Raw genomic sequence first — 23,685 nt, 5'->3', positions numbered from 1 at the left:
ATAGGAATATTGAAACAACATCCTATCTCCCATCTGCACAGCACAGATTACAGATTAAAGTTAGATATCAAAACAACAGAAATAACAGAAAGCTTACAAACTCATAAAAACTGAACAACTCACTACTAAATGAAGAAATGGGTCAATACAAATCAAGAAAGTAATTAAAAACTTTGAGAATTGAATGACAATGAAAATATAACATATCCAAACTTTGAAAGCAGTTATAAGAGGCGAGTACATAGCACTTAAGTACCTATATAAAAAAATCTGAAGAGATCTCATATTAGTCATTTAACTACACATCTGAAATCTTTACAGCAACAAAAGGAAATAATAGCCAAAAGTAGTAGACAGTAAGAAAAAATCAAAGTCAGGAATGAAATAAATAAAACATAAATAAAAGCACAAAGAATCAATGCAATGAAGAGCTTATTCTTGGAGAAAGTAAATAAGATTGATTTAACTGATAAAATTACATGTGATGTAATTGGAGACCCAGACATAAATCCACAAACACAGGGATACCTGATTTTTGATAAAGAAGCTAGAAATACACTCTGGGAAAAAGACAGCATCTTCAACAAATGGTGGTGATCAACTTGGATGACTAAATGTAGACGATGAAAATATACTCACATATTTATCACTCTGCACAAAACCCAACTCTAAATGGATAAAGACTTCAACGTAAGGTTATATACACTGAATGTGATTGAAGAGAAAGTGGGGAATAGTCTTGAACTCATTTGCATAGGCAAAGACTTTCTGAACTGATCAGCAAAAACAAAGGCACTAAAAATTTTAATAAATAGGACCTTCTGAAGCTCAACTGCTTCTGTATAACTGATGACACCATCACTCAAACTAAGCATCGGCCTACCTTATGAGAAAATACCTTTATAATTACACATCAGATAGATGTTTAATATTGAAATATATACAGAACTAAGAAAACAACACCAAGAAAAACAACCCAAATAAAAATGGGCTATAGATGTAAATAGATAATTCATAAAAAATGAAATGCAAATGTCTAGAAAACACTTTAAGAAATGTTAAATATCTCTAGCTATCAGGGAAATGTTAGGAGCAGGTTTTTTCCGCAGCCAGTCTGGTCCCACTGCCATACCATCCCCTAATAACACACACAGAGACACTGTATTAGATATAAAGCTGGTGGCCTGTTTCTAATGTTTCTTATTGGCTGGCTCTGTCTTAATGATTAACCCATTTCTATTAATCTAAGTATTTCCATGTGGTCTCATCTTACCGGAGAGAAGGGCTGGCATTCTTCTCTCTGTCCTCCATCTTGGGTCTCCTCCCTACTACTTCCTCTCTCCACCTCATCTCCTAGTTCCACCTATCTTGCTTTCCTATTGGCCAACATTGCTTTATTCATTAACCAATAAAAGAAACATATTTACACAACGACATCTCCCATCATCTCCTCTTTTCTGTCAAAATTATAAGAAGGGTTTTAAAATTAGCATAGCAAAATACATCACACAACAGTTATCAAATAGAATCACAGTTAACAATATTTAGTCCATTAACATTTAGCAAGATTTAAAGAAAATATTCCATCACCTATCCTATCTTTGTGAGTCTAAAGCCTTATATGTAATTTATCTTTAATCTTAACTAAGGAAAACTAAAACAATAACTATCTATCTTCAACTCCATCAAAGACCACAGAAGGATAGTATATAAAATCTAGAAATGACAGAGATATCTTACTACCTGGTCAGTCACCTGAAGTTCTTCTATAATGTTCCATCTTCATCCTATAGGCCATAGTGGGTCTGGCAGACTCCCAAAGCAGGAAAGTTTAAACTGTCCATCTGTATTGGCAGTTTGTCAGTCATTTTTCTCTGTGTCCTGCAGACTATCTAGCACTCTTTGATTAAGCAAGAATCCTGTACCAATGTCCATCTTGTATCAGCAGTCACTTTTCTTTGGGTCCTGCATGTCCAACTTATACAGCATAAAGTCAAATAGTCCAGACAAGAACAGTATCTTGTTCAAATGGCTTTTCTTGCCATATAGGAAGTAAACTTCATAACACTTTTCTTCGATGTCCATCTTCCTTTCTGATGCAGGTGGTATTTTCAGGAGCAGTTTTGCCTCATTGTTAAGAAAAACCCTAAACCATTTTAAATGCCATATTCTGTAGGTCTTTGAAAGGTTTGAAGAATGTCTATCCATCTCAAAAAAATCTCTGTATATCTAGAAATCCTAACTAACTTAACTCTAAGTTTTGACTGTCATAGGTAATTAACTATAATCTGTACTAAACTATACATTACGTTTCTAAATGAGCTATATAAACACAATACCTAAACAAGAGAGGAAATATACATATCACAAAATTGACCTTAAATTGAATCAATAAATTTAAATCCATTTCAAAACAAAGTATTTGTAGCTATACCATAATCCTATTTTTACCTTTAAAAAGGGATTGGTTGTGGTCATTAACCATTTATAACCAACCCCATTTAAACGAAAACAAACATATATAGACAATATTTGGGAATTTGGGCTTCGTTCTTTCCAAACTGCTTCCTGCAGGTAGGGGGCGCTGTCATGGGGATCCTAAGAAGATGCAGAAATCCTGGCTGTAGTCTGCAAGGCTGCCTTGTTCAAGCTGTTTTGAATGTTAGATCACCTGGGACACTGTTTCAGGGAGTCTGGCTTGATCAAACCATGTTAGTCTGGAAGGAATCCACAGCTTTTTATTTTCTGTGGAAACAAAAATAGAAATCCTTTTCCCCAGTAACCTGTCCTTAGATTTAAATTTTGGAGTCAAAGCATGAAATTCAATATACATACATACATACATACATATATATACATGTATGTATGTATGTATGTATATTGAATTAATTCAGCAGCATTTATATTAACAGTTGTTATATCCTCAGCCATTAAGTGATACACAGATGATATAATACCATACAGTATCCAGATTCTCTCCGTGCTTTCCATCTTTATATGGCCTTTTTATTACTCTCTTTCTTCTACTTCTATTTTTTTCATTTTTTGAGACAGGGTTTCTCTGTGTAACTTTTATCTGTCCTGGAATTAACTCTGCATACCAGTTTTACTTTGTAATCACAGAGATCTGCCTGCTTCTGTCTCCCGAGTGCTAGAATTAAAGGTATGTGCTACCACACCTAGCTACTCTCTGTCTTTTTAAAACCATTTATTCTTTTTCTCTCCCAAGCCTATGTATATTTTAAAACACACTGTAAACCTTTAGCGGTTTTTCTTAATGTGAATCTGTTTTTACTATAAATATTTATCTTTTTCTGGCTTTATCTGGTAAACAACAACATTGCTAAAATGAAAGCCACAGCTGTTTTAGCCGTGGTCTATCAAAGATGGCAGCGGGTACTTTTACCTTCAGAACTGAGAGCTGTGCGCACTACCTTGGTCTACACTGCCATCCAGCAGCATGCTGCCAGCTTGGAGATGGGTCTCTGCCATTGCCAGCTCTCATATACACCATTGAATTGTTAGCAGAACTCTTTAAATGTCTTGAGGTTTTTTGCCACTTAAGCTGAGTCAGGAAACCTCCCTTAAGGGAGCCATGCAAATTTTTGCTTATCTCTAGCAAAGCAGAGTACAACTGAGAAAAATGCCATTACCAAGAAGCCTTGCTTGTCTCTTTTCCTTTGTTTCTAAAATCCTGTTTTTAAAGCTATTGTTAAGTTTTAAGTGGAAGTTCTTCAGTCTGCATTGGACACCATTATATTATGAGTTGTTTCCCTGTCCCACCCCCTGCCGGCCTGGGCCCACTATGGCGCCAGTCCCAAATAATACACAGAGACTCTGTATTAATATATAATTCTGTTGGCCAGTTACTAGTTTCTTATCGGCTAGCTCTGTCTTAAATACAAACCCATTTCTATTAATCTAAGTACTTCCACGTGGTCTTATCTTACCGGAGAGAAGGGCTGGCATTCTTCTCTCTCCATCCTCCATCGTGGATCCCCTCCCTGCTACTTCCTCTCTCCTCCTAGTCTCCTAGTCCGGCCTGTCTTTCTTTCCTATTGGCCAACAGAGCTTTGTTCATTAACCAATACAAGAAACATATTTACAGAATAACATCTCCCATCAGGGAAATGCACATAAAAACTATTTTGGGATTTTGTCTTATACCAGTCATAATGGTCAAGATAAAAACACAAACAAACAACAACAACAGAACAAATGGCAAATCATCCTGGAGAGGATGTAGGGAAAAGGAAAAGACTCATCTATTGCAGGCAGGATTGCAAACTGGTACAGCTACATTGAAAATCAGTATGGCAGCCCTTTCATAACCTGGGAATGAATATACACCAAGATCCAGTTATATCACCCATGTATGCACTGAAAGGACCACATATCATACTACAGATACTCTTGTTCATCTATATTAATTGATGCTCTATTCATAATAACCAGAAATTGAAACAGTCTAGATGTCCATCAATAGATGAATGGATAAAGACAATGTGGTACATTCACACAACAGAATTTGATTTAGCTGCTAAAACAATGAATTTGCAGGTAAATGGATGGAGCTAGGAAAGAAAAAAAGCTCACACCATGTGAGGAAACCCAGACCCCAAAAGATAAATATGTATGTATTCATGTTAACTTTTAATCAAATGATAGACATGCTGTGATCCATATAACTACAGAGGTCAGGTGTAGAGTAAGGGTTTGTGGTGAGGGAAGGAGGAAATAGAATATGCAGTTGTGAATAGGCTGCATGAAGAATGGAGTGGTGGACGTAAGATGAGCAACAGGAGAGAATATGGGGAAGGACAGCTAACACTAAGCGCCATTTGAGGAGTCATATGGGCATCTACTATAGTAGAAGATTCACAAAATATACACATATATGAGAAAAATCTAAATGGACCTGTCAAATAACAGGGGAGACAGAGCCCCAGCTATATATCTCCTTCCACCTAGTGAAACCTTCATTGTCAGGAATAGTTTACATCTAATTGAGTTGTTGGCTAAAGGGTACAAGGAAACCCCCAAACAGCTCAGTCTATTGCCAAGGCTATTGTTTGTTCTCCACACACTGGTGAGACCCTGTTATGGAAGATAACACATATCTTATGAACTGGAGAAGATAAGCTGGTGGCCAACCTTCACCCCTATGGGCTAATGTTAATGGTAGTGGAAGGTCTCTGCACACTACCAGAGGAGAAAGTTAAACACCCAAAAAAGTTACAAACCCTTTGATCTACATTGGTGAATTGTTTGTATTATACACTATTGAGAAAGTGGCATAAAAGTTGTGGGAATAACCAACCACTATCTGATTAGATTGAAGGACTAAGCCAGACATTTCTTGGGACAGCCAAGAAAATGAGACTAGATAAGCCATGGACCTAGGGGAAAACCAAATACGACTGTTTTGTAGCTAAATGATCATAAATGCCCTAATGATACTCTTTTATACCTATCAATCAGTGTCTCACTCAGTCCCTGTCACAGAAGCTTCCTTTGGAAGTAGATGAATATACAGAGACCTACAACTGGACATTGTGCAGAGAATGAGAGACCTTGGAAACTCCAGTTCTAAGTGACACATCTTCATCAAAACCCTCTCCTCAGGGCTCAGGGAATTCTGTAGAAGAGGAAGCAAAAAGACTGTAGGAATCAGAGGGAAAGGATGATACTAAGGAAACACTGTCTACTAGAACAAACAGTAGGGACACACACATGAACTCACAGAGACTCTGGCAACATGTACAGGGTCTATACAGGTCCAAGCCAGCTGGGGTCTCAAGTGCTAAGAGATGGAAGTGGACACACATTCATACCCAAGAAAGCTATCTCCAATTAACAGCCACTTATAAAAAAGAAAAAAAAATAGTTTTTCCAATAGAGTCTCACTGGGTATACAAACCACACTTAAGCTCAGGCCTATGCCCAGCAGTAGATGGGAAACACTAAGTGAACTCAACATTATTTTTGAAGACTTTTGTCTCATTGTTTTGTTTGACAATTTTTACCTTACTGGTCTTTCACTTGTAGATGAGGGTTTACAATATGTGTTTTAATTTTTTTTTTTGTGTGTGTGTCCCTGTGTGTTGTATTTCTCTTGTACTTTTTCTTTATTTTGTTCATTTTGATTTATTTGCCTGTTTGTTTTTTAAAGAGGAAAAGAAACGGGGCATGAAATTGGCCAGGTGGGGAGGTAGGAAGGATTTGGAAGCTGATGAGGGAAGATAACTGTGACCTGAATATATTGTATGAAAAAAATGTATTTTCAATAAAAACTATCCAAAGATACTTCTTTAACCTTAGTTTCTAAATGAGACCAGTGATATTTTCATCTTAAAACAGTACTGATAACAAGTAATAGTAATTACATAATTGTTTTTAGTAACTTACAGTTAATTATACATTAGCTATACCATATCATTATAATGCTACATAACATAATGTAAGCCCAGAGAGGCCATAAAGCCAGAAAGTTAAAATGCACTAATAAACCATTCCAAAACATTAAACATATTTATACTGTCTCATAAAATTTTTCCTTGCCTTCTCATTTTTTGCCTTCAAGTATAACTATACCCCACTGTTATTTAACAACTCTATCTTCATTTATTTCATGCTTTCTTTCCATCTAATTAAGTTTCTGAAACCAAAGGGATATAGGCTGAGCCATATTATCTCAGTGTTTATAAGCCATTCATGGTGCAAGTTGACCATGATTACATCTCTGTCCAGCTTTGGGATAAAGGAAAGAACCTGTGAGCTATGTGTGCCTCATATACACTAGACTGTGGAGTCACAGTTGGCTTCTGCTGCATAGTTGGCAATAAAGTGAATCGATGCAGTGTTACAACACAGGCTGGGAAATGAAGAGTGATGAAAAATAGATCAGTAAAGATACCAAAGGAAAAGAACAGATGAGCACACTAAGCAGAGGTAAAAACATTTCTGGTTCTGGGCAACATTTAGTGCTGCATACAGAGCAAGCAAATACCAAGTTATGGGTCAAAATGGGATTATTCTTCTTATGAACTCGCTGGCTATAAAATGCTACAGAACAACAGATAAGCTTTCTCAGGGAACCAAAATCTGCTGGCATTCCTGGTGACATCATAACATTTTAATAAAACACAAGGTACTCATCATAGAAATCAAATACATAGCCATCTTACCCCACAGCAGAGACCTGTAGAGGTACCCTGCATGGTGAGGATAACTGTTAAAGACATCTGTATAAACACTGAACAAAATAACTCCTTGGTGACTTGTCTGAAATGTTAAGTCTCACATCATTCATAGAAAGATATAAAATTCATATATTGGTGACTACTGTCTCATTATTTCTTCTGAAGAAATATTGAAAGACTATTTACAGTTCAGGAATAGACTTTAAGCCAATTGCTATTGATATATAATCTTTTAATGGGGATTTTATTTTATAATTCTCTAAGAATATGATTTATTTGAAAACAAGGAAATTTATGAATTGCTAGCATTAAGAATGTTCTTATTAGTGCCCCATTTAATGAGAAACTTGCTAATCCTAAAATGCATGAAAGAGAAGATTACACTAAGGAGTTGAGTTTCTGTGGGCTTCCATGCTTTTATTTTTTTTTTTTCACTTTATTTCTTTAATTTTGAAAGCTCAGTTTCTTTCTCTCTCTTTTTTTTTTTTTAAATTTCAGGTTGAAATAAGCTTGTTTAAATGTCAATCCCAGTTCCACCTCCCTCCTCTCCTGTCCCCCCCAATCCCCATCCCATCCCCATTCTGCTCCCCAGGGAGAGTGAGGCCTTCCATGGGGGATCTTCAAAGTCTGTCACATCATTTGAAGCAGGGCCCAAGCCATCCTCCTTGTGTCTAAACTGAGAGAATATCCCTCCATGTGGAATGGGCTCCCAAAGTCCTATACTAGGGGTAAATCCTGATCCACTACCAGAGGCCCCAAAGACTGCCTAGTTCTTCCAAGTGACACCCACATTCAGGGGGGCTGGGTCAGTCCTATGCTGGTTTCCCAGATATCTGTCTGGTGTCCATGAGCTCCCCCTTGTTCAGGTCAGCTGTTTCTGTGGGTTTCTCAAGTCTGGCCTTGACCCCTTTGCTCATCACTCCTTCCTCTCTGTAACTGGATTCCAGGAGTTCGGCTCAGTGTTTAGCTGTGGGTGTCTGCTTCTGCTTAATTTTATATAATATGTTAATTTATAACCCTTCCTATAACAGAATTCTGTGTGATTTTGATACGAAGTTTCAGAAAGAATCAAAATATATGAATAGAAATTACACTTACAGTTTTGTTTTGTGAGAGTTTTAAGTGAGAAGTCCCTAATGAGCAGAAAGAAAAGGTTACCATTTTTTTTTCTCCCAGAAATCCATAGTCTCTCAATTCTGTGTGAGCATATAAGTCAATCCTGCAATCTCAGTAGAGGGGAAGGGAAAATCCCAACAGTGTCAGGGTCCTGGCAGATTACTCCTCCCTCCAGAGCACTTTAATTTTGCACAACATGCACTTTATAATTTTTAATTTATATTCAGAAACTGTTCTTTCTGGCTTTGAGACTGCACTCAATCTCTGCATTTGATACTTCAGTTTGCTGTTACTTCTTTATGGTTTAAAATGTGTGGTTCTCACTTTACTCAAATCAAACATGATGTCTTGCAAATGATGTGGTAAGTCTCTAAACATAAAAGTCATTTATGAATAGCAATGATACTTAAGACAGGAGAAGTCATATGCATCCTTCTTGAATTTCAGATTTCCAGTGACCTAACTCTTGGAGATGGTAAATCGTCTGAACATCATATGTAGTCAGATTTCTGAGGTTCCCCAAATTTGCCAACACTGAAGAGCACATAAATAAACATTACTTTATCTATTTACTACATCACACAAATGTTTCATAGCTGATTATTATGTACTGAATGAGTACGTGGGAATAAAAATGGAGTGACTTTCCTACTATTGAAGAATTTGGTTTAGAACAGAGGTTACCAAATAAACATTTAATTCTATATTAGGCAATAATAGCCTCAAGTGCTGACACAGATAAACTGACAGAATCTCTCCAGATAGGAAATGAAAATTATTATCTATTGGTGGATGTTTATAACCTCAAGAGGGAAAAAAGTATTGGATAAGTATATCTGTTAAATATATGATTTTATGAAACCAACATCAAAGTATAAGAACAAAATTATAATAATTTAAAATTACATATACAACACTTTCCTTCTGAAAAAAATCCCTGGATTTGGGTTACTATTTTGCAGTGGTATGGATTCTGTAGAAATAGTTAAAAAGCTAAACGCCAAATAATAGCTACCATGAAACATTGCTAATCTTTCAAGAGTGGAAACCCGAATCAGAAATTTGTACCCAAATGCAGGTACTGAAGTCAACACCCTCAGCCAATGGGATGATCTGAATCTATTTTGTTTTACTTGCTGAAAAGCTGTCATCATCATCATCATTGTCATTGTCATCGTCATTGTCATCATCATCATCATCATCAACTATCACATACTTCAATAATCCCTAAAGAAGCAATGGTGCAAACTACCAGTTTCTTCCACAGGAATGTGGACCTGGGACAGTTTTTAAGACAACTTCAAGGGTTTAAGTCAGATACTTCTTTTAGGAAAGATAACAACAGAGTAGAACATATAGAGTAGACCACTGGCCAAGGCATCATTTCTCACCCTCATGAGGATGATCTTATCCATCAGGTACCAAAGTCATGCATGCTAAAAGCAGATGCACTAAAACTTTGAGTACATCATACAGAAGAACAAAATCATTTGGTTACTCATCACTTACACTCTTAAACTATGTTCTTCATTAAGGAAGCATACCATGTTCTAATTTCTAGCTGTAGTTCTACCTCATCTGATTGTGAGTTTCTTGACAGCAGAAACATAGCATAGTGGGCAGCTGGAGCAGGTGCTCATTGTTATGGGTGTGCTCTTGGGTCACAGTGGACAGTGTAAACTGGGTGCTTGTTCCTATTGGCATGTTCACAGGTATGAACTTTTGCTTATTTCACAAGCCAGTTGCAAAAAATATTTTAGAGCCCCAGGGAAGGTACTCCTGAGATACAAACTGTTGATTTCAAAGTCAACATATTCTTTTTGTTCAGATGTTATAGTCACAGTAAACTTCATAAAGCTTGTCGCTGCTGGAACTGACATTTTATGACCACCATTGACTTTTCATTAAGTAAAAATTGGTTTAGAAATACTATGCATATTAGCACTAAAATACTTTTTTACTAGCTTATGATTCAAGACTTTAATTTTTTCTGACTTTTCAATTATGGCTTAAAATGTTTATTTCTGTTTTCTGGAATCCATTAGTAGCACAATTTCACTCAAAATAAACATATAAATCTTTAACATTCTGTTCAGAAAATAAAAAAAAAAAATAACAGTGGAAAGCATGGTATGTTTTATACAGAGCATTTTATATTTGTGTTATTACTTTAAAGTTGTATCAAATGTAATAATTTAACAACATTAAGGAAAATTTTCTTCACTTCTGTTGTAATAATGTGTTAGTTGAAAGCCCTCTCTCTTGATTGGCAATTTGTGATGTTTTGAAATAGGTAAATGCGCTACATGGCTAAAGAAAAACCCTCTAAATATATTTGAAAAGAACACTGAGATTTCTGTTTATAAAAATGAAGTCTCATGTTATATGTGAACTTAGTATTTTCTTATTAAATGGTCATGCACAAATAAGACAGAAAAGCATAAATGTGGAATCTTTTCCACATAAAACTTAACTTAAATAAAGACCCTGCATGATAGTGAACATTTCCAAAATGCAAACAGTTTTGCATGTTTTTTATCATTAATTATAAATGATTGACAAGTAATAAAAATTTTGAAATATAAGTGGAAAGTGTTTCTTCACCCTATCTCATGTCATCAATGGTCAAGGTAGCTGTGTAGATATTAAGTAAGAACACCCGAAAGGAGGGGAGGGGTCCTAAAGGCCTCATGGCTTTCTTGAGAACTTGGCACTTTCTCACTCAGCTCAGATTGTTGACCAATGTCTTTACTTACAGGAGGATCTGCATCTTCAGCATAAACAGAGGTGATTGGTGTTCCCTTGACAGCATCTGGAGCCACCATCCCCTTGTAGATGCGTTTGCTAAATACTGGAGGGTAGTCATTCATGTCCTGCAAAATAGTGATGAGAATTTGGTGCTGTAGTCAAGATTAGGGAAATGGTTATGTTGATTTGGCTCTTTATGTCATGCAACCTATTTACCATGGTCAGTTGCATCTTCAAACTTCTATTTATTTCCCAACTGACACTCCAGAGAATCCAGGTCCCTACGTCAATGTCTATGATATCAGCTGGAGACCACCCTTAGAATATTACATGCTTTCAAAGTCAAAATGATGCTTGGAATTTGATGTAAATTCTAACCTTTGAAAACATGAAGAAAACTTGTTATATGGTGTGAATTTTTGAGTGCCCATGGGTGCCAGTTTAGCATGTGTGTGGAGTGTGCATGCATATGTTCACATGTGCATTTGAAGGCTAAAGGACAGCTGCAGGTGGCATTCTGTTGATGCTCTCATCTCTTGTTTTGAGATGTGGTCACTCACTGGCCTGAAACTCACCAGTAGGCCAGACTGGCTGGTTTCTGAGTCCAGACTCTGGAGAGCTATATCAGTACATGCCACCATGCCCAGTGGTCTGTCTGTCTTTCTCTTTCTCTTTCTCTTTCTCTTTCTCTTTCTCTTTCTCTTTCTCTTTCTCTTTCTCTTTCTCTTTCTTTTTCTTCCTTTCCTTTCCTTTCCTTTCCTTCCTTCCTTCCTTTCTTTCTTTTTTCTTTCTTTCTTTCTTTCTTTCTTTCTTTCTTTCTTTCTTTCTTCATTCCTTCCTTTCTTCCTTTCTATCTTTCTTTCTCTCTCTCTGTCTCTCCCTTTCTTTCTTCTTTCTCCTCTTTCCTATCTTTCCCTCACCCCTCATCCTCCTTCTCTTCCTTCTTCTTTTGTATGATTTCTGGGTCTCAAACTCAGGTCCTCATACTTGTGAATCAAGAACTTTACCCAACAAGCTACCCAGCCACCCAGTTCCCAGTATGAGTTCTTAAAAAGTTATATTCTGAACGTGGCGTAGGTAGTGAAGTACATCTTTTTTTCCTAGCACTTGAGAGGCAGAGGCAGGAAGATCTCTAAGTTCTAGGCAAGCCTAGCCCACAAAGTGAGTTCCAAGACAGCCAGGACCACACTGAGAAACCATGTCTAAAAAATAAAACAAAACAACAACAACAACAAAATAAGAACCAGGAAATTGGGTAAGATGAAGCTTTGTTGTTTTGAATTTCTTGCATACTTTATATGACTGTATGAACAAGCTGTGTTCTCTGATTTGATGTTCATTCTTATGAATATAAATTAGTAAGGGAGAGGTAAGGGGGCCTCTTCCCTGAAGCACACTACAGTGATGGTATTTGTAATTACACAGGCTGACAGACAGAAAACAGCGTTAATTTACTTAAGGGAAAATTTTAAAGCACTTTATATGCATCTGATTTCATTTTTACTATGGCGGTTAAGGTTATGTCAGTCATTAAGTAGATATTTACTAAGTTATGCCCATGATAACTAAGCACTGGATACTATACTTTTGGATACTCCATTACTCCAGATAAAGATATTCCTGTAACAAACCTCTCCTAACTGCCATTTGACACATAAAGATGATGGTCCAGACAATTACTTACTTTGTTCAAACTGATCTAATTATTTGTCAGAACTCAAAACAATAAATCAAGTCTCCTAAGAGGAAGATTTTTCTTAACCATCTTACCATTTAGTGAGAACTGTGTGTCATTTATTTCTGACTAAATAATGTTTACTACAGTGATTGCCTTAATGTTTGAGTAAGCATCATATTCTGCACTGTTTAGGGACACTTCAGGTCAAACACATTTAGACACTATGAAAATTTAATTAATTATCTATTTTTCCTCTCCAAGCTAACTTTTCTCATTTGTTCTTAAATGAATATGGTAAAATACTCTATATATTCTTTCTAATGTGTTCAAACACATTTTCTCTACCCAATCCTAATTTTAAATGCACTAATTAACTTATTATAAACTTTTCTTTTTGAAGAATGGTTGGGGTGGTTGTGTTTGAGATATGAAGCAAGTTTTGTATATACAGTACAGTAGGATGAATAAGAATAACCCAAACGTATTATATAAAAACAGTCCTCAGTCAGCAAAATTGAAAAATAATAGGTACCATTTCCTCAGACAAGTGATGCTTACAACATTTTTTTTTTATAAAAAGAATGTTTCCTTTCTAAGTTTTGGAGTGTAGAATCTGAATAGCAAATGAATTTAGAAGTGGTGTCTCCATAAGGGGTGGTGTAAAGAGACCCATCTGGAGGTTCAGTCAGAGAAAATGGATAAAGAATTTGCATACACACTGCCCACTGCTTTTTTAAGAGAAGTGATTAATTTAGTGAGTGTAGCTTATAACTAAAGATGGGAATCCAATATGCATCCATAAAGTGTATCTTCTATAGGTTTTAAAAGGTTAATCAAGCACCACACTTTTATTTTTTTTTCTAATCATAATGTATTTGTAGACAATTTAGAAGCACAAGGGTTTGGATACTTCTTTTGGTTTTGTTTTATTCTCATTTTATGAAATGTGGTCAAGAAATTAAAACAAAAGATACCAGGGAAGATAGGTGTCTCGTGAGGGTGAACTATCAGCCCTAGGCCACCCTAGCACCTGTGACATAACACCTAACACAATCATTTTATAAGGACATGCTTGCTTTAACCCATGGTGTCAGCTCACAGTCACCTGACACCGTTGCCTTTAGGCTTATGAGGCAGAACACAGAGGGAGCCTCTGTGGGGCAAGGCAGCTCACAGAGTCTAGAAAGCACAAAGAGGAGAAATCAAGCACCACACTTTTAAACACAAGCTTTCCCTGAAAAACTCCAAGTGCTCCTGTGTGTTCTTTCTGTAGCTATCCATGCCCCTCTTTCCCAAGGAAATTCAAATTTTGGGAAATTTCACTCATTGGGATAGGGTGTCAGGATGTATATTTTTTCTGGTTGCATTTTTTTTCAGTTCTTGATGATATTGAGAACAAAGACCTTTTTATTCCTTGCTGGGAATGTATTTACCAGATTCACCTTTGTTAATTCACAGTGGGTGTTTTCATATCCATCCTCATAAACTGATTATACACACACCGAAGGCTATAATAACAGAAGGCCATTACAAGGTTGCTTATCCTTCTCGTTATTTTTGCTTGCCATTGACAATATGAAGAATAAATCAATATAGTTATAATGTAGCAGTATTTCTTTTGATGGCCTATTGTACATGTTTTAGTTTCATAATCTCTATTATGGCTGAAATATGTGGCAGATTGCCCATCATTCTCCCATAATGCACTGTTTCGGATTGGGCAGTTTATTGAAATGCAATGCCAACATGAATAATCAATAGTTCATTATATTTATGCTTCAGGGACATCAAAGAAAAACCGTACATAACTAACTCTGTTTCTACGCATGTTGCATTATGCTGTAAATATAAAAGCTCAATTCTCCCACTAGAGGGCCATATTGGCAAAAGGAAAGATTTCTTCCTCTGCCCTCAGTAAATTTTATCATTAAAACCCACTACAGTTTGCTTCGTGTGGTTATATTTGTTGATCTGAACAAAATTATTTTTTTGTGTTTCAGTAGAGCATTTACTATGGTTTTCAACTAAAACAACCCAGGGATCTCTCACTATGTCATTTTTTAACCAGTAAAGCTTGTAATTTGAATCCACGCATCCTGTAAATAAAAATTGACCTCAAGATATTGCTAGCTAGCTGGAAGAAAATACAAGTTTCATTTATTCATTTTCAAAATTAAAGTCTAAAATAAGCATACCATTTTTGTTTTTCTTTACTCAGACCAAAGAGTAGATTTGGGGAATAATTTGAGCAGCATTCCAGGATGTTAAGAGCTAGCTGGCAAGTATGTAAACGAATAACAAGTTGAGCAAGGAAACACAAAAATAAAGGTTTCAAATATTAGATGAGCTCAAGATGAAGTATTTTATCATTTCATCTATTTCTTCTTCTTTATAAAAGAAATCTGCATATGTTCATACTTTTCCAATGAGAGGGTCTTTAACATACTTTCTCTGTGGTGAGTGTTCAAGGAATAAATGTCTCTTTCTCAAATACCATGCAATTATGTTATAATCAGAACAGCGTGCTGTGCTGCTAGAAGCAGACAAACAGTTGAAACTTTACAAGCTTGGAGAGGTTGCAAATGTGGAGAAAGGTGACCTGCACTCCAGTTGTTGTTGGCTGCAGTAGTATCTGTGAGAGTTTTAAAGTTTCATTTGCACATTTCACCTAGAGTTACCAGAAAGATAAAGCAGCCACTGGCCATTAGAAATAGTGCCTGAAATTTTATTATGCTTATATGAGTTAGAAAAGAATTAAAAAGCAATGTAGAACATGCATATAATTAAACATTAGAGAAGTTTTGTTTTAGATGTATAATAAATAAGAAGTGATGTGGGTCAGGCAGATTCATCCACTGGAATATTTGATTTCTCTGAAGAAAGTGAAGGACCGAGTCACAGAATTAGTCCAAAATCCTCTAAATGCCAAGGAAGGAATGAACCATGATGAATTGATCCCTCATAGATGCTCTGTGAGGCCTGATGAAACCTTGTGTTACAACAAAGAGTAGGAGGCTTGAGTCTGGATAGAAAACAGAGTGATTAATTAAAAACCTACGTTGAGTCTATCTTTCTTTATAATGAAATATTTGGACCTAGTTTGTTTCTACCAACTTCTTCCATGAATGTAATCAAAGCAGATTGTGTTCCTATCAATTTGACATATTTAGTCCAAATTCAACTTCTTCTGAGCACATGAGCACACACATATACCCCAAAGCCAGCACAGTAAGCTCCACTAATAGGTGTCTATGGCCATCTCAATCATGCACTCTTGAGAGAGAAGACAGTGCTATTTGATTAGCTATTCTTCAATCTTTCTTCCACTGTCACATAACAATGGTACTATTTCCCTCTTGAATGCTGATGGACTCAGTCTTACCACATTCATGTATGAAAATCAGGCCATTTGTCACTTTTTGTCATCTGCTTCAGGTGCCTGATCCATTTTGCTCTTTCCTGTTGTCTCCCCCCCCCCACCGAGACAGGGTTCTCTGTATAGCTTGGGAACCCATTCTAGCACTCATGCTGTAGACCACTACTGCCTCTGCCTCCCAAGTGCTGGGATTAAAGGCATGCACCATCACTGCCCAGCTGTAAAAAAAAAAAAAAAAATTAACCCAAAGAAAGTGTGTGTACATACCCTGGAACTCACAACACAGATCAGGTTGGTGTTATTTTTGTAGGGACCTTCTCTTTGCCTTCTATTTGCTATGACCATAGCTGTGCTGACCACCATACCTAGCAGTCATGACAAATTCTTAGCCACCAGAGAGGCAAAGCTAAGTCCCCAGTGTCAGAGGAACTGGAAGTTGATCCAGAGTTGAACATTAAACCTACCTATCTTGGAAGCCCTTTTTATCTGAGTCTTGAAATTACAAACCAAATTAGTTCATGCCAAAGAACTCTTTATAATTTTTACCCTCTCTATTTTCTGAAAAGTTTGTAGTGTGCATATCTACTTGTCTATAGATTGTGGACCATACACTCTCAAAATGAAGTTCTGATTTGACCAGTCACAACATATAGCAGACTCACAGCCAGTCTTCAAAGATTTGTATAATGCCTCTTTAAAATCCATCTCATAGGGTTATTTTGCAAGTCTTCATAAGTACTTCATATTAATAAATCATTATCATTAGTTTATACCACTGAGTTTCTATGACTTTCCCACCCAAAACTACACTGTGAGTTGAAGAAACAGATGTAGCATATATAGAAGGAGGGCAGTCACTCCAGGTTCCTTACCTTCACAATTACCGTGACTGTTGCTATACCAGGCGGCATTGTCCCATAAATATCAAAGGCCTCCACCAAGAATGTTATGCTTGCTTCCTGGTCGGGAAAGGCCTCATAATCCAAACTCCTCAAAAGGGACAGTTCTCCACTGAATGGATGAAGTGCAAACAGGTGCTTCACTTCAGGGCTTCTGATCCGGTATGACACGTTTGCTCCAAGATCAACATCCTTGGCCTGTGATAAGTTAGAGAGAAGAATGGTTACATCAGAGGCTTTCCCACAAGAGGAGTGAGGACTGATGGGCATGCATTCATGCTTGGGTTACATGATAAGAAAAAGATACGTCATTGTCTTTGAAAATGGAGAGAAGGAGAAAGGACAAATATAAGACAATGAACATAAAGAACTTTTTAATTAAAAAACATTGGTGGAGTGGTTCTAAATAGGCTTTAAAATATTATAACTAAATATGGAACCAGTTCCTTCTCATAAGTTTGCTTAGGGAGGATGGGGTAATGTATTCACAAAGGCCATTCTCCTGTACTTCCCTTTTACTTGGCACTTATTATACAGAAGAATGATGTGTAAATCTTGCTCTCTATATCACAGCCTGAAGGGAATAAAAAAAGCATAAATAAACAAATACAAAGGAAAAGATAATGCTTTGTCTAAAGGTGTTCTGAACTGGAACTCCAGATGATTTGTTTTTGGTGGAGGTAAAATGGCCATTTCATGCAGTGGGACAGGTTGGGAAAAACACCTTGGTGGAGGGAAGACAACTGCACGAGTAGAGATGCAGAACTCTAGGTCTGTTACATGAGTGCATGAGTACTCATTGAAGCACATACTACCAACATGTCACTCATGTTCTCTTCTTAACAGTTGATAATATCATGGTAGAGGGAACCAATAAAAGCACAGATTTCATGTCATTTTCCTGTTGAAAATTTTCCTGTTTCCACTCTAACTCTGACCAACACTGTCAGTCACCTTTGTGGTATTGTAACAAAATTCCTTTATTAAGCAATTTATAAAGTGGGGTATCAGTCCCTGATCACACAGCCCTGTGTGGATTTATGGGTAAACAAGGACCAGAGAAGCCTTGTCTGCGTCACGAAACCCAGGAAGTAGAGAAAAACATGGAAGTGCTGGAGACTCAATATCTTCTTCAAGGACATGCTATCTGTGTCCCAACCTCTAATAATTCCACAGGCTGAGGATCAAGCCTTGAGCATATGAGCCTTGAGGGACATTCAAGATTCAAATGGCAGCAATCTAATCCTCTGAATATTGTGACAGAACACAATGCCTTCTGGCTTCTTAGAACCTTGAAGAACAATCAGCATGTCCCTTGACAGTTTGAGTGTTTTATTTTTATATGGCCTTGAATAATCCTTTCTGTTTCTCTCTTTATTTGCTGACTTGCTTCTCAGTCCACAGTTACAAAACAGCTTTTTTTCTAGCAAAAAGAACCACCCAAGCTTGAATAGAAGATGTGTACCAGATTCCTAGGATCTTGCTTCTGACTACCAATGTTGAGAGTTGTCTAAAGGTGACTGAGAATTCCATAGAGATTGTGAGTCCATGTTGATCACTTCTTTATCACCCAAAACATACATACATACATGTATGTAGCATGTATATATGTAACAACAACTAATAAAAAAGAAAGACATGAATTTGAAAGGAAGCAATGGGGTGTCTTAAGGATGTCAAAGAGGAGGAAAGGGAAGGGGAAATGATAATTATAATATCAAAAAATAAAAAATAATTGCTAAAAGTATAGCACAAGACATATCTAGACAGCGTATATAGTTGGGCACTTATGATGCATGAGAGTTGAAGAGGTGGATGGATGATAAACTGGACAAATGATTCTCACCCAGTTGGAACATATTGTTGTTTGATTTATTAATGTCTGTAACCTAAGAATTTGCTCAGGTATATCAAGACAGAAAACTTCAAGCTGTGCTTTGCAGATGAAGTATAAACAGACTGAGGTTTGTTTTCTTTGTCATTATATGGTTCACAGACCCCCTGTGTTGGAATTAAATGGGCTAGTACATAAAAAGTGATTTATGGGTTAACCTGAGTCTTAAAAGAGGTTTGTATATGAAATTCAGTTAAGAATTTGAAAATGTTGTAAAAGAGAGTGAAAAATTACTACAGAATAAACAGTATTTTATATGTGTTTATAAAGTATATGGGGAAAGGTATATTAGTTCATATACACATACATATATGTGAATATATACATGCTACTAGAACACATGCATATATGCGTGGTGTATGTGTGTATACATGCATGTGTATATACTAATGTCTATTTGATATTTGTGTGATCACTCTGGTAGATGTGAAAACACTTTTAATATTTAATGCTGATTTTTCTGAGAAAAATCAGTGTTTCATTTGTTTTCTCAATGTGACAAAACCATCTAGCATAAATTTTATACATGCCAAAACACATAAAATATATTATATTTTTTATGACTGCAAACTTTCTCCTTTTAATTTTGTGGGTTCCCTCAGAAAAAGGTTTTCATATAAAACACAATATACAAGTTTTGAGACATAATAAGATTCACCCATAGCTTATGTGAATCTATGTTATGCTGAGCTCATCATATGTTTATAGCTAAACTTCTGTGTCTTACCCTCACAGGTAATCTTATGATACAGATTTCCTGGAATCAATGCTTGTCCACTCACCTCTATTTGAAGGAAGGTGGTCCCAGCTGGCAGATTCTCTTCAACAATGACAGTGTATGTTGAATTGGTAAAAACAGGACTGTTATCATCAATGTCCAACACCTTGATGTACAGTGTCAGAGTTGAATGCCGAGGGTGCACCGCGCCATCTGTTGCTACAACAACCAGTTCATAGTGGTCCCTGACTTCCCTGTTCAGCTTCACAGCTGTGTAAATGCTCCCATTGGATGTGATGCGGAAGAGGTTGTTGAAATTCCCCAGGCTGTAATGTACTTGGCCATTTATTCCAGCATCTGGATCTGTTGCCTAAATGGAAGAAACAAAGGGCTTAGTACAACAGCTTCAGGACACACTACTGCTCAGAAACTGTGCCATGTATCCTAACCACCAAATACTCTTTTTTTCACTAAAGGGACCATTTAGAAAGATAATAAAGGTACAATTGGCAAACAAAGTGATGCAAAGAAATAAGATATGATTTAATTATATACTCAGTGTAAATGAACATAAGCTGACATCGTTGTGAACAGTAATATATTATGTCAGAGAAAAGAATATTATAAAAATGGAAAGTTTCATATAATTTTATTGCTACAGTAGATTTTGAATGTCAAAATAGCACTTGCTTTGAATTAGTTTAAGATAATTTATTAACAGTTTAAAATTTGATGGCTGTTTTTGTTCAAGAAATGCATATAGTCATTTTCATATTTACATATGTTTGGGCATGATGTATATTTATCTCATTTAGTCCTTGTGATGCTTTTAATGAGTAAATATTATTGACCCCATTTTGCAAATGAGACCATATGGCTTAAGGAAATTAATCATCCCTTGTAAAGCTACACAAGAATTAAATTCCTTGGGGGTCCTAGAATGTAGTACAATATCTCATATGCAAAACTCTTTAATAAATGCTAATGAAGTTAATGAATGTTCTGTGAGTATATGGAACTGAGGTTTGAAATTAAACATATTCCCAAACTGAATGGCAATAGAAGTGCAGTAATTGTCAAATTAGAAGACAGGGCTACTATTTAATATTAGACTATGAATCTCAGGTAATAGCTGATAATTGTTGGTGATACCTGAATCTACATTTGCTAAAATTTTTAGGCATAGAGTCATTTTTTCAGCAAAACTGAATGAGCTTAGAGTGACTATATTTCTGATAGAATGTTGATATGAATACTCTTACTTAAAATTGAGCTAGTTTATTATAACTTACAAAATCATACCACCAGATACTGTACATTTTAAATCAAATGATTCTATTATTGTTTTTTCATGAACTCTTGAATCCATCTAAAAAGCTGGGAAATACTATATACTTATGTTTCAAATTACCACTAAAGAAAAACAGGGGACAGGACTTAATTTTGTTCTCATTTTCAATATGTATATGTATATGTATATGTATATGTATATGTATATGTATATGTATATGTATATACGTTTATCCAGGCAGATGTAACCTGACTTACCACCCTTATAAGTCCATTTAAATTAAAACTATTGTGAGTCAAAATGCATTAATGTGCTGAGTCCCTCAGGCTAGGAACGCATCACACTGTAGCTCTAGACATTTCCTTTTCTGGGGTTTGCTGACTGAAGCTCCCTGCTGCTGCCCAACATCACTAGACACTATCATTGCATAATGAATGGCAGTATGATAAAGAAGCTTCAAATTTTCAAGTTGATTTTGTACATGATATTTGTTGCTTCTGTACCTTCATAAATCCCAAAGTTCCTAAGTCAACCATTCACACACAGGAACTGCCTGTACTAGTATCTATCCCACTGACAAAATAGCAGATAACCACACACTTATCAGCCCCTATGAAATAATATATAAATATACATAAAATATAAATCTCTGAAGGTAAGAAGTTCAGTGTAAGGTCATCAACCTAAAACCTAGGTATGTGCCATCTCTGCTCCATCCTGGAAGCTCTGGGGAAATAGTGACAGACTTGGGCTGTGTGAGCAGTGTGTCTCAGATTCTGATCCCCCTGTGAAAGTAGAAATGTGAGGACTGCCACCAGGCTCGTGCTCCACAATTTTCTGCACCTGTAAGCGCAGTAGCATTAACTCTGTCTTTCTTACATGTTTTGAATGACTTCTTCTCCTTCTATGTCACCTCTTTGACCCTCTTTAAAAGCTTGTGTAGGTATTCTAGGCTTAAATTGACAAACAGGGCTAAATTATCACCCTGTCAAGAGCCTTTACTTTAATTACACATTTTGCCAATATATGGTAACCTATATATATTTATTTTTAGTTTACCTGTTAAATTACCCATTTTAAAACATTTCTATTAACAAATATTAGTTGACACACCCTCTTCAGTGCAGTCCATAACTTCTTTAAAATCTATTTAAAATAGTCAAAATGTAGTGTAGTGAACATGTCAAGTACCTACTCAGACACCTGAACTTTTGACTCATTGAATAATACTGAGCTCCCTGCATGGCTAGCCACCATGAAAGAACATTTGTTTGACTGTATATTCTGAAGCAATTAACCCTAACAATGTTGAAGTTGCTCAAATATGCAGCTAATGGTGACGAAAGGACAGAATATGCATGAACGCAGCTTCCTTCCTTCCTTCCCTGCCTCCCAGTCACTGAGTAAGATGAACAAGGTTGTGACTCAGGCACTGGGGGCAGATTCTGTTACTTTACTATTACATATGAGGAAGTCAGTGTGAGACAAGAGAGCTATCTGAGGGTTCCCATTATCAATAGTACTGTCGAGAACTTTGCATGGATGCTTAATATCTCTACTCAAGCAGCTCACTGCACAATGCTATAATGGAGCCATTTATCTTCTTACAGATCAATTAAAAGTTAATTAAAATTGTTAATAAGAAAAATTGTACTTCTCTCCTTGTACTACATCAAAGCAATAAACAGTAATGGCTGCAACTTTATAATCATTCGTCAACGGTATACTCATTCTAAAATCTGTGTCTTACTGTGACTTGATTTGTAGTGAATTTTTTTGGGGCATGCCTATGGCTGGGAGATTGGCTGAAGGTCTATAATCAAATAAACACTTCAAAAATCAAAACAAAGGTCTCATTGAAGAGATGTTTAGATAAGCAATAGAAAGACAAACTACACATTTAGATCACTAAAATTGAAAGTACAGCATATGTAAAAGAAAACCAGTTATTTAAGAGACAGGCCACAGGCCATGCAAAATCACTTGCTAAACACTATTTCTTTTTGAACAATTATACACAGATGGTTTTTTCATGCTATGTGTCAACAGAGCTAGGAACTGTAGTTCCTGAACATTCAATTCATTTCCTTCTTGCCAATCTGGTAGAAATTTTAAATATTTCTGCTGCTTTTGAGATAGTCTCTTCCTCTGTAACCCAGGCTGCCCAAGAACTCAGCTTAAATATGAGCCAACATACCTCTGCTTCCTGGGTTCTGAGAATACAGGTGTGAGCTAGTGCCCAAGGATTCCCATGGGCAAAACAGACTGAGATAAAACTCTAAAAGAAGGCTAGCTGTATGAGTTCCACTGGTGAACCATCTTAGAGGTAAGTCTTCTATGTAATATACCAGTGATCCATTCCAAGTTAAAATGTATTTATCTTCACAATCAAATTATTCAGAGGAAATTTTTTTGTTTGCAGTGACAAAAATTTCCTACAAGCATCAGATTGATGCCACACAGGGGGCTATCCCAGCTGCCATGAAGGTGTGAACTACCTACCATGCATCACCTCATTATGCCAGTGTGAGGGTGAGAGTGAGCTTTGCCCCCTCTTTGCTATCTCTTTGAGGCATTTTCAGAGGAAGCTATGGCCCATCTTCTCACTTAGAGAACGAGTTGTAGGTGTTCCTGAGCAGGAGGACATCTGAACATTGGCCAGTGCACCATTAATGACATTACTAGTAGAGATGCCTTTCAGAAACTTTAAATCTTATGAAACAGATGCTGGTGTACTTCTCTATAGATGCTGACCTTCCTCAA

General features: G+C 36.4%; 1 protein-coding gene across 1 annotated transcript in view; it reads right to left on the bottom strand.

The window, feature by feature from the left end:
• The window catches only part of Pcdh15 (protocadherin related 15), a 586,560-nt gene that overhangs the window by 151,088 nt on the left and 411,787 nt on the right, over positions 1-23,685 (bottom strand). Inside the window, exons 19-21 of the mRNA XM_051186893.1 lie at positions 19,696-20,001; positions 16,993-17,217; positions 11,075-11,191 (exon numbers count right to left, since the gene is read on the bottom strand). Of these exons, the coding sequence (XP_051042850.1) occupies positions 11,075-11,191; positions 16,993-17,217; positions 19,696-20,001 (648 nt within the window). The remainder of the gene's footprint in view (positions 1-11,074; positions 11,192-16,992; positions 17,218-19,695; positions 20,002-23,685) is intronic.

Source organism: Phodopus roborovskii, unplaced genomic scaffold, assembly GCF_943737965.1.
Source record: "Phodopus roborovskii unplaced genomic scaffold, PHOROB, whole genome shotgun sequence".
NCBI classification, from domain to species: domain Eukaryota; kingdom Metazoa; phylum Chordata; class Mammalia; order Rodentia; family Cricetidae; genus Phodopus; species Phodopus roborovskii.
This window is presented reverse-complemented; position numbering and strand designations above follow the sequence as displayed.